At 53.1% G+C, this 12,129-nt stretch overlaps 1 protein-coding gene across 6 annotated transcripts in view; it reads right to left on the reverse strand.

Annotated features, from left to right (window-relative positions):
- The window catches only part of NF1 (neurofibromin 1), a 167,228-nt gene that overhangs the window by 22,699 nt on the left and 132,400 nt on the right, over window positions 1-12,129 (reverse strand). For all 6 annotated transcript variants that reach the window (XM_053274599.1, XM_053274596.1, XM_053274597.1 and 3 more), the window contains 4 exons: window positions 10,402-10,542; window positions 9,177-9,456; window positions 1,084-1,298; window positions 32-93 (listed from right to left, as the gene is read on the reverse strand). In XM_053274599.1, the coding sequence (XP_053130574.1) occupies window positions 32-93; window positions 1,084-1,298; window positions 9,177-9,456; window positions 10,402-10,542 (698 nt within the window). The remainder of the gene's footprint in view (window positions 1-31; window positions 94-1,083; window positions 1,299-9,176; window positions 9,457-10,401; window positions 10,543-12,129) is intronic.

The raw sequence follows: 12,129 nt of genomic DNA on the forward strand, positions 1-12,129 counted from the left end.
GGGAGCTGTGGCTCTGGGCAAGTCAACCTACTTTTGGGCGAGTTCGGTCCACTGCTCCAGCCACTTGCAAGTCGGGATATCTCTCATGCACGCCTACAGAAAAACCCAAAAGCAACATGGTCTGAACATGTCACGTTCAAGCATCGACAGCTTATATATCGTCTGCCGTTTCTTGCTACAGCCAAACGTGGGATTTCCATGGCTTGTTTCAAAGCACACTTAACTAAGCCAGGAGACATCCAACGAGAACGGCAGATCACAGCCCCTCAAGCATGGTGGGTTTGTGTGACACAGATCAGCTGGGACTGGCCTGTGTTCAAGCCATGGTCCCGCCCCCTTCCCAGGGAATCCTTCAATGCCACTCTGAACAGCGGCCTCCCAGGGCGAATTCTCACAAGCCACCGTTTGCCGGAGAGAGCAACCACCACCGCCAATATTTATATACCACTTTTTGACAAAAGTTCCCAAAGCGGTCTACATAAATAAAAATAAATAAGATGGTTCCTTATCCCCAAAGGGCTCACGATCTAAAAAGAAACATAAGACGGACACCAGCAACAGCCACTGGAGCAGGCCTGCTCAACTTAGGCCCCCCAGCTGTTTTTGGACTACAACTCCCACAATCCCCAGCCATAGAGGCCAATAGCCAGGGATTATGGGAGTTGTAGACCAACATCTGCAGGAGGGCCGAAGTTGAGCAGCCCTGCACTGGAGGGATGCTGTGCTGGGGATGGATAGGGCCAGTTGCTCTCCCCCTGCTAAATACAAGAGGACCGCCACTTTTAAAAGGTGCCTCTTGGCTCCGTTAGCGGAAGAGCCCGTTCAGACATCGCAGCAACAGCATCTCGTAGCAAAGCTGCCGCTTGTCCTAAGAAAGGTCATCTGCAACATCTTCTCTCTCTATCACAGAAGCATTGCATACCACAAGAGAAAGAGCCGCACAACGTGGATAATTTAACTCTCAAAACTGCCGATGAATATTTGTCTTCACCGATCATGGATCCACGCACGCTTTAGTGGGCAGGTCGACCAGTCAAGCCACTCTGGGTTTGACTCGTCGGGGACCTTCCTGGCACCCCCTACCTCCATGATCTCCAGCAGGGCTTCCGTCACCGTCTCCAGGGAGCTGAGGGCAAAGGTCTCCCTCTCGTAGGAACCGGGGGAGAAGGAGCGGTCCCGGTAGCTGGAGCGGAAGGCGATGACGGCGGCCGACTTGACTTTGCTGATCCCAAAGAGCAGGTAGAACTTGGGCAGGGAGAACTCCGTTAAGCTCAGCCGCAAGACTTGCTTGGTCTCTTCTGCCAAAGGAAGCACAAAGAGGCACTTGGGGGTCTCACGCCACATTCCAGGCGGAAACACAAAGGCCGGAGTTTGGAGAGGAGGAGCAGGGCAGGCAGTCAAAAGGGGAATGATTGGAGTGGCAGCAAGCAGGGATGGTCCCCTTTGCTAAGCGGGGTCTGCCGAGATTTGTAAATGAATGGGAGGCGACATATCTGAGCAGTTAGGAGAGTTGTAGGCCAACGTCTGCAGGAGGGCCGAAGTCGAACAGCCCTACCTTAGGAGATGGGGAATCCGCTCTGGGAAGAGCACCTGCCTGCTTGTGAGCAGAAGGTCCCAAGTCCCCTCCCTGGCAGCATCTCCAACGAGATAGGGCTGGGAGAGAGACTCCTGCCTGCAACCTTGGAGAAGCCGCTGCCAGTCTGTGAAGACAATGCCGAGCTAGGTGGACCAAGGGTCTGACTCAGTATATGGCAGCTTCCTATATTCCCTAAGATCTTTCCTGGCTCTGTACTTGAGATCTTTTTAGGAGAGGAAAGATGGCCTTGTGGTCGCAAGCATGACTTGTCCTCTTAGCTAAGCAGGGTCCGCCCTGGTTGCATCTGAATGGGAGACTAGAAGAGTGAGCAGTCCTGGAAGAGATTCCCCTCAGCAGGGGATGGAGCCGATCTGGTAGGAGCAACTAGGCTCCAAGTTCCCTCCCTGGCAGCATCTCCAAGATAGGGCTGAGAGAGAGACTCCTGCCTGAAACCTTGCAGAAGCCGCTGCCAGTCTGTGCAGACTATCCTGAGCTAGATGGACCAAGGGTCTGACTCCGTATACGACGGCTTCCTCTGTACCAGCAGTGAAAGCAAATGGAGCGGGGTTCTCTCATGGGAGAACGGAGCATTGGTTTCACTTACCGTGAAGGCTTCTTCTGGTTGCTGGGGCCAGGGACATCTCATGGGTTATCCTCTCTCAAGAGCTCCAGGCAGGACAGAAAGTAAATAGTTAAAAAACTAAGCCATACCCACTAGAGCCTGAGGGCTATAACCCCACCCAGTTCTTTCGGGCCGAGACATAAGAGGACAAAGGCAATACAAAACAGTAGAAAACAGCAGGTCAGAATAAACAGGTTTAAACATTCCAGAATCACAGATTGTAGCAACCAACTGTAGAACTAAATGTCAGTCTCCACCATTTCAACAGAAGTAGACCAGAGCGCAAAATCACAACTGGGTGGGCCGAGATGTCCCTGGCTCCAGCAACCAGAAGAAGCCTTCACGGTAAGTGAAACCAATGCTCCGTTCTCGGTTGCTGAGGCCAGGGACATCTCATGGGACATACCACAGCTGTCCAACTCGGGTGGGAGCACTCTGGGCTACTAGCGAGGAAGAACTTGTTGCAAGACTCATCTGCCAAGGGTTGCCCGGGCAGACGCGAAATCCTCGATCTTGTAAAGTTTGGTGAAAGTGGAAGGCGATGCCCAGGTGGCCGCCTTGCAGATCTCTTCAACCGGTGCATTAGTGGAAAACGCCACTGACGCTGCTGCTGCTCTAGTAGAATGTGCAGAGAGATGCGTTGGTGGCCTCAGCTTCTGAACCTCGTAGGCCATTGATATACACGCTATAATCCACGTTGCAATCGTAGTCGAGGAATCTGGGACCCCCATGGAATGCAAACAGAGCGTCTGACAATCTGAATGAGGCTGAGCATCTAATATAGACCTTAAGACATCGCTTAACATCCAACTTGTGCCATTTCCGCTCCATAGGATGGACAGGTTTGGGGCAGAATGAAGGTAGGAACCCATCTTGCGATGGGTGGAAGGGGGACGCCACCTTTGGCCTCATGAAGGGGTCCGGAATGAGCCTGACGGCCTCTTTCTGAAATATACAATATGACTTGTTTTACAGACAGCACCTGCAGCGTCGAGATGAGCCTTGCAGAAGTGATGGCCACCAAAAAAGGCCAATCTAAACGATAAGACCCTGCTCAGAACAGCTGCCAAAGGTTCAACAGAGTGAGCGTGCAATGCCTTGAGGACAGTATGTAGTTCCCAAGAGGGTAACCAATGCACTGTTGGAGGTGACATCAGTGAGGCACCTCATAGGAACCTACGCTGGTGAGGATGTGACTGAGATATTTTGCCCTTTTCTGCTGAGAGCAACTCCACCAAAGGCAACGCCTGTCGTTTCAGGGTATCTGGACATAGTCCCTTCTTGAACCCTTCTTGTAAGAAGAGCGGGAGATGACATAACTTAGCCGTGCTCTTCGGAACGGAGTTGCATGACATCCAGTGAAGGAGTGTTCGCCATGTATATTGATAAATTCTCTCTGTCAATGGACTTCGCAACACCAGCACAGCGCTGAGAACTCCCTCCGAGTAGCCATGTTGGCTGAGGACTCACCGCTCAGTTTCCAAATGGTGAGCCGAAACCAACATGGATCCGGGTGTAAAACTGGACCCTGATGGAGCAGGTCCGGGGTCTGAGGCAACTCCCACGGTGGCTCCACCGCCAGATGGAGGAGCTCTGGAAACCAGGGTCTCCTGGGCCAGAATGGTGCCACTAAGAGTACTCTTGCTCGAAGACACATCCATTGCAGGACTCTGGCCAACAGAGGTGTCAGAGGATACGTATAAAGGAGAGCGTCTGGTCATGGACTGGATAGGGCATCCACTGCCATTGCCTCCCTGCATGGAAATCCAGTCATAAACGCTGGTAATTGCACATTCTTCGGAGTCATGAAGAGGTCTACCTCGGGCATGCCCATCTTCTCTGTTATCTGGGTGAAAACTGATGGATTTAGAGCCCACTCCCCCAGTTGGATGTCAGCCCAGCTTAACCAGTCTGCAACCAGGTTCAGCACTCCCTTGACATGGTGTGCCATCAGGGAAGGGAGGTTGCTCTCTGCCCAGGACAGCAGAAGGAAAGCCTCCTGGTGACCTGGACCTGGTCCCCCATTGCTTGTTTACATACACCTTTGCCGTCGTTTTGTTGGTCTTTACGAAAACGTCGGTGCCTTGGATGATCTCCTGGAATGCTAGTAGCGCTAGGCGAATTGTGCGGAGTTCCCTACAATTTATGTTGTGAGAACGTTCCTCCTTGTTCCATAGCCGCTGCGCCGACTGGTTGAGGCAGTGGGCTCCCCAGCCTCTGTCACTTGCGTTTGTTGTTATGATGAACATCTGTGGGTCCAAGAAGGTCTTTCCCCAATTCAGGTTGTTGGAGTTGATCCACCAGCGGAGGGAGCGACGCAGGTCTGGTGGCAACTTCAGAAGCAGTCTACACTTCCTTACGATTGCCTTCTGGTGGGGTAGGAGAAACCACTGGAGGTCGTGCAGATGAAGTCAAGCCCACGGAACCGAGTCCGGTGTGGCCACCATCAAGCTCAGCAGTCTTGACAAGGAAGCCAGACTCGCTAGAACCAAGTGAACCTCTGTCTGGATAGTCTGTAACCTGTCCAGTGGAAGCAAGAGGCGGTCCACTAAGGTAACTATGATTACCCCAAAATGGTGCAGCCTGTGGCATAGCATCAGTTGACTCTTTTCTTCATATATGATGAAAACATGATTCTCGAGTGTTGCGATAGTTATGATGAAACCATGGTTCTCGCGATAGTTAAGGGCCATGTCCCGTTCTGCCTCTGGGAGAGATCTTGCTAGCAGCAACAAATTGACTATATATGCAAACAAATGAATCCCTTTCTGACGGAGTTGCGCCACCAGTGGCGCCAACAACTTTGTGGAGACATGAGGGGCTGCTGTATTGAAAATGCCTTCCAGCATATTTAAACTGAAGGTACTGCCTGCTTTCCGGGTGTATAGGAAGATGCAGGTAGGCCTCCCTTAAATCCATGGACGCCAGCCCATCCAGATGAAAGAGTGCCTCTGAAACTGCTCTTAGAGTTTCCATCTGGAAATGAGTTCCGCGGACCCATCTGTTCAAAAAATTTTTTAAGTCTAAAACAACTCTCCTTGAGCCATCCCTTTTGGGGACGGTAAATAGGATAGAAGTGTTTTGTTTTGTTGTTGTTTTGGTTTGTTGGTTTGTTTTGTTTTGACTCCTTCTCCCTCCTGTGCCAGAGGCACTGGCTCCACTGCCCCGATGTCCAGGAAGTGTTGGATCGCCTGAACTATCAGCAAATGCTTTGAGAATGCTTTTGACCTTGGAGTGGGAATAAAGCAGCAGGAGGAGAGGAGTGAAACTCTATCCTGTAGCTGTGATGGATCAGCTGCAGAACCCAGTTGTCTGAGGTTAAATCTTCCCAGGCTGGGGTGAGGCAAGACAAATGCCCTCCAAGCCTGAAATGCTTCAAGTCATTGTTGTGGCTTTTGTTGCTTTGACTGAGCAGCTTGCTGTTTGTAGGTACCAAACCCTCTAAAGGGTGCTCTCTGATGATTCCAAGATCCCCTCTGGAATTTTGTATCTCTGTCCCAGCCCATGAAGGGCCGGAAGCTATGAAAGGGAAGGGCCTTTTGAAAGGCTGTTTATCAGTCTTTTTACTGGTTGAAGGCATCGTGTCTTTCACTTATCAGACGACTCTACAAGAATGTCTTGTAGGGCAGACTCACCAAAAGGCTTCTTGCCGTCGTAAGAGACGGTGGCGAGGTTAAGCCTAGAGGTAGAACCAACTGTCCAACTTTGAGCCACAAGTGGCATCTGCCAACAAATGATGAAGCCGCCACTTGTGCTGAGAATCTAATCGCTTTCTGGATCTTTAACAGTTGCTGTCACATCTGAACTGGGTCCCCTGGAGGATCACTCAGAAGATTGACCACCTATAATAAGGAGGCACGGGCTGCCCTGGATGCTGCCGCTGTTGCACGGATCACCAGGGATACGTTCTCATGACACGATTAAATGACAGCTCGGCCTTCTTGTCAGCTATGTCTTTTAGAGAAACCTCACCCTCTCGAGATACCAGGGAATCCGACACCAATTGCGAAGTCTGGGCATCCGCATTTGGTGTCCTCAACATATCTGTAGTGGTTTTCTGAAAAGAATAAAGTTTGTTAGCCATGGACGTAGCCTTGCAGTTGGAAGCCGGTGACAACCATTCCTGTTCGACTACATCCACAAACAACTCTGGCATGGGCATCAGCCTGTCCTTGGGGCGTGCTCTAGGAAAGACCAAGTCCCCTTTGGCGCAAGAGTCAGAACTCTGCCCAGCCTCTGATTTCAGTCCAATTGTATTAATAATTCTGGACATGAGTGGGCTGAAGTCCTCTGCCACAAAGAGGCGCTGTGACACCGAAGCATCACCAGTGTCCTCCCCTCCAGACCATTCCCCGTCATCCTTGTCTAACGGAGTCTCTGGGTCCGGATCAAAACCTCCCCCTGCATTAATTGGGTCTTCAGGGTCAGAAGGCAGATTAGGCCTCTCTGAGTTTGCAATGACTTTTTTTTTTTTTAAGGTGCAAGTAAACCCCTAGGGCCCCCAGAGTCTGATTGGAAGCATCAGAGGAATGGTCCCGTGCCACCTTGCCAGCCAACTTGGCCAGCTCACTGTGCTTAAGCTTGCTTTTGGCCTTCTTGGGAGAAGGACTGACAGACCCGCTAGATGAGGAGCTCACACTAGGTGATCTATGCCTTCTCCCCTTCGTGGATCTCTTACTCCTCTTAGGGGACCTAACCTGGTAGATGGTGCCAATGATTGCATTGCGAAACCATGCCAGCTACTCAGGTGGCAGCACAGACTTAGGTCGAACAGCAGAGTTAGAACTGGAGGATGCTTTAGGCCCCGTCTCTGCAGCAGACTCCCCCTGCTGGCCAAACACCATAGTCACAGTCTTAGGCTTTTCCCGCCCTTTTAGAGACTGTCTCCCTTTTGCATCACCGGCTCCTTCAGGTAAAATGGAGGGATTCTTCGCAACCGTCGCCATCTTAGGAGGGGCAGAAGATGCCTGTGATGACCTCGCTGCCCTGCCGGTCAGGTTGCTAGCCAGCTCGCCAATCCGCCTAATCTCCTCAGAGGTTGGTGGGGCGTTGGCAATAGGGAGCCTCCCAAAGCGCTCTTCACAGCCACTCCAAGCTGCCTGCAGCAGCGCAGCGGTAGTGCGAATCTCGCGGCCCGAGGGCGGGAGACTCGATGCGGCCCCTTCGACAATTGGGACGGGCGGCTCGAGAGCGGCTGTCACCGACGCGGGAAAATCAAGCCCTTCCAGGGGGGACTCCGTGGCCCATAGATGAGAGATGGCCGATCACGGACCGTCAACTCACTGCTGGCGAATTTTCTGGGCGGTTTTCGGGAGGTCGGAAAAGCGGCCTTGCTATGCAGGGCTTGCAGCAGCCTGCGCCAATGGGGCCTACAAAAGGCCCTGAAGCCTCCCAGGCCAAAAACACTCAATCTCTTCCCCTTGTTGGAGAAATTGCTCTGTACCTCTCTGACTGGCTCCAAGCAACAGAGAGGAAAGAGGAGATGAGCGGGGAGAGAAACAGACGAAAGAAGGGTGATTTTCTTTCTTTTCAGGTAATAGCAAGCAATAAGGATCAGAGACAGAAAAAAGGATTTGGAGAAAGCAATACTGTAGTTAGGAAGTCCATTAGAGAAGTAATATCAGCAGAAAATAGAGAGAGCTAGAAAAAACACTGCCTTGGAGCTTGCTGAGGACAGAAAGAACTGGGTGGGGTTATCCCCCTCGAGCTCTAGTGGGCGTGGCTTAGTTTTTTAACTATTTACTTTCTGTCCTGCCTGGAGCTCTTGAGAGAGGATAACCCATGAGATGTCCCTGGCCTCAGCAACCGAGAAGCACATTCCAATCAGGGGAGAAATTCTTTCCCACCACAAAGCAGTCCTGGTCCTCTCATATAAAGACTGCTGCTGCACCCATCAAGGGAGATTTAGCGATCAACAAGGGACTTTTTTCCACCCTGAAGCAAATGATCGCCATCACCACCGTGCTGCCCTTTAACCATGCAAGAGCGACAGGCTTGTTGCCATTTATTTCCGAACTGCATGGGCAACAACATTTCGCCCTAATTTACAGGCCATAAATTCTGCTCCACAGAGCTGCACGGCACAGCCCTGGGCCACTTGGGATTGATCTGGGGTGTTCTTTAGACCTCAGGTGGCAACTTTAAATGCTACAATAAAGCCTCATTCTGCTAAAAAAAAAAACCACACACACACAAACATGCTACCATCGCAGATTCATCACCCCAGTCTTAGGCCTCTGTACTGTGACCACCCAGAAATGAGGGCAGAGGGAAACCCCGGGTGAGTTTGGCTGCATGCAGAGACGTCCCATTTCTTAGAAGAGTCGTAGGTGCTGCTACTTTGAACACGCCTGTTCCAAGGCCTGATACAGACAGACCTACTGCATTCCTTAGCCATAATGTAAGTGGTTATTACATCTCCTAGCCAGTGAAATTGGGACCCGGCTTAAGAAAGAACTAGGTTGGTGTTAAGGTCATTGTAGAGGAGGGTTAAAGTCACTGGGGGTGGGGAATTGGCAAAGGAGCTGGGAAGAGAGGAGAAGGAGATCTGGTCTGGTGGCAGCAAGCATGACTTGTCCCCTTTCCTAAGCAGGGTTTGCATTTGAATGGGAGACTCCATGTGTAAGCACTGCAAGATATTCCCCATAGGGGATAATGGGGCCGCTCTGGGAAAAGCACCTGCCTGCTTGCAGGCAGAAGGCTCCAAGTTCCCTCCCTGGCAGCATCTCCAAGAGCAGGCTGAGAGACCCCCCTGCCTGCAACCTTGGAGAAGCCGCTGCCAGTCTGTGAAGACAATACTGAGCGAGATGGACCAAGGCTCTGACTCGGCAGAAGGCAGCTTCCCATGTTGCTGTGTTCCGGAGATACCCTGAACCCCGCTGACCCTGTAAATATGCCCCCCAGGGTCTGGCGGGCAGCTGGGGAAACAGGGCGCAAGGGACCGCAGAAGCGGCCGTTGCCTGGTATTGAGGCACTCACCGCTAAAGTGGAGCTGCGAACACGTGCACAGCGAGTGGATGATGTTGATGACCAGCCCGTGGGTGGAGGCGCGGAGGGAGAGGGGGCCGGTGGCGACCAGGAGCGTGACGACGTGGAAGAGGTAGGGCAGGTGGGCAGCCACGTCCAGGGAGTTGTTGAAGGAGAGCATCAGCATGTAGCGGGCCAGGATGGCGATGTCGTCCCACATCAGGTGCTGCTCCAAGGTCGGGGTTGGCGAGAGGCACGTCTTGTCGATGATCTTGCACATCCGCCCAATGACCTGGAAGGGGGGGCAACCGGCTGCCGCTGAGTGGAGAGGGGCCGGGCCTCCCAACCCACGGCAGGAAGAGAGAAGCGGCATCCGCGTCGCCCTGCAGGAAGGGTGTGCGCGCGCGCTCCCCCGGAGGTGCACTGGGAGAGCGCCTCGAAGCCAGTGCCAGGGACCACCCCCCCCAACAAGGAAAGGGGCACGGCAGGGAGCGAGAACCCTCGGCGGTCTCTGGAGCAGAGGGTCGCAACCCCCTCCCTCCTCCCACCATGCAGAGTTCTCTCTCGTGATACAGATGGCTGCAACGTGGCCACAAGACCCCGACGTGACACCCCCCTCCCCTTTCCAAATCCCTCCTCTTCGGGGAGGGGTTGCATGCAGAAGGTTCCCAATTCCCTCCCTGGCAGCATCTCCAAGACAGGGCTGAGAGAGATTCCTGCCTGCACCCTTGGAGAAGCTGCTGCCAGCCTGGGTAGACAACACTGAGCTGGACAGACCAAAGGTCTGACTCGGGATATGGCAGCTTCCCATGCAAACCAGGGCTGCACGACTCTGGCCCTCTTGGAGATGCGGGACTCCAACCCCCATCATCCCCAGCCACGGCAGTCAGACAGGAATGAGGGGAGTTGTAGTCTAGCATCTGCCGAAAGAGCCAAAAGCTGGGTTCGCTCCTGTGGCTGGAGACGCATGTCCTTGCAAGAAGAAGCCAGGGTGGCTTCTCATGCAAGATCCCTCGGCATGGCTCTGTGTGACCCTGACTGCTTCCACGCCAGCTGCCATCTTGCCGCCAGCAAGACACCGAGGGAAAGAGTCCAGAGGAACAAGGCCTCTTCTTGGGGAAGTGCTCGCTTCAGTGGGAGGGGGGAGTGCGGGGAGAGGGGAGCCCTCGCTGGACGCAGGAAGGCTGGCGTGCGCATAACGGGAGCGAAACCGCCGCAAAGGAAGAGGGGCACTCACTTTGCTGGAAACCAGCTTCACGTTCCCAGAAGCCAGGGCGACGGCCGTGTCCGCCATCACTTCGGCTTTGATGGAGCCCAGACCCCCGGTGGCGCTGGTCTTGATAAAGCTGTCCAGCACGACGTCCAGCAGGTCCGTGATCTGTCCGGAAAGGCAAGGAGGCGTTCAGACAGGCGTACAAGGTGGCAGGGAGGGAGGAAGACTCCAGGGGGCGGATTCATCCCTTTCATGGCTTGCAGCCGTCTGGAGACCCACAAAAATAAAATATCTTGAGCCCCATAAATGTTTTGGCTGTCCCAGGAAATCTCTCTAATGCAAGGAGACCAGGAGGAGGAGAGCTGGCCTTGTGGGAGCAAGCGTGAGTTGCCCCCTTTGCTAAGCAGGGCCCACCCTGGTTTGCATTTGGATGGGAGGCTACATGTAAGATATTCCCCTGAGGGGATAATGGGGCCACTCTGGGAAGAGCACCTGCCTGCTTGCATGCAGAAAGTTCCCAGTTCCCTCCCTGGCAGCATCTCCAAGAGAGGGCTGAAAATAGATTCCTGCCTGCAACCTTGGAGAAGCCGCTGCCAGTCTGTGAAGACAATACTGAGCGAGATGGACCAATGGTCTGACTCAGTATATGGCAGCTTCCTCCTTTCCCTATGTCCCTAAGGTGGTACCCCGGCTAACTGAAGCCCCATTCATTTCCAAGGGCCTTGCTCCTGACTAACTGTGGCTGGCCTTCTGCTCAAGAACAATACTGCCTTTCCAGGGGAGAGAGCTTTGCGTTCGTGCTTGCCTGCCACGTTCACATCCCCTCCCCACCGGACACACCTTCTGCGGCCAGAAGCTAACAGAGAGGATACCAAATGCCCTCCGATCTCCAGGGGAGAATCTATGCATTGCACACCGCACTTTCCCAGTCTGAATTTTTATGTTTCTCGATTTGGCCCGGGGAATGAAACCCGCGAACTGAACAGGGTCCGGCCAAATGAACCCACTTTCCTCAGTCATCCAGAACTGCACGGTTGGCTGGCATAGCTGGGCTGGCGGCTTCTGAGGCCGAGACAGTCGTCAGCAGCGGGCGATGAGCAGGAAAACAAGAGGTGACACGTCCTGAATTTCAAGCGCTAACTGTTGCCATGGAAGTGTCCGGGAAGGCAAAAGTCAGAGACTGAATATTCTTCTCCCACAGCTGTCTCCCCAGTGGTCATGATGCCATTTGTGTTATGATATCCAGATTGGCTACAATATCCAATCGTTACTGACAACCTTATGATGTCTGAATCGGCTACGATCTCCAAACTGGCTTGTTTTGGAGGGCAACCCGGATGATCCGGAAGGGCCTGGAGCACCTTCCTGATGAGGCCAGGCTACAACCCCTGGGGGGCTTTTTAGTTCAGAAAAAAAGATGACTGCGGGGAGACATGATAGAGGTCTATAAAATCAGGCATGGTGTGGAGAAAGTGGACAGGGTGAAATTCTTCTCCCTCTCCCAGAACACTAGAACCAGGGGTCATCCCATGAAATGGGTTGCCGGGAAATCTAGGACCAACAAACGGAAGTACTTTTTCACACAGCGCATAATCCACTTGTGGAATTCTCTGCAACGAGATGTGGTGATGGCCAACAACCAGGAAGGCTTGAAGAGGGGTTTGGATGACTTCATGGAGGAGAGGTCTACCAACAGCTACTAGTCGGAGGGCTGTGGGCCACCTCCAGCCTCAAAGGCAGGATGCCTCTGGG

Source organism: Hemicordylus capensis, chromosome 12 (genome assembly GCF_027244095.1).
Source record: "Hemicordylus capensis ecotype Gifberg chromosome 12, rHemCap1.1.pri, whole genome shotgun sequence".
Classification (NCBI taxonomy): domain Eukaryota; kingdom Metazoa; phylum Chordata; class Lepidosauria; order Squamata; family Cordylidae; genus Hemicordylus; species Hemicordylus capensis.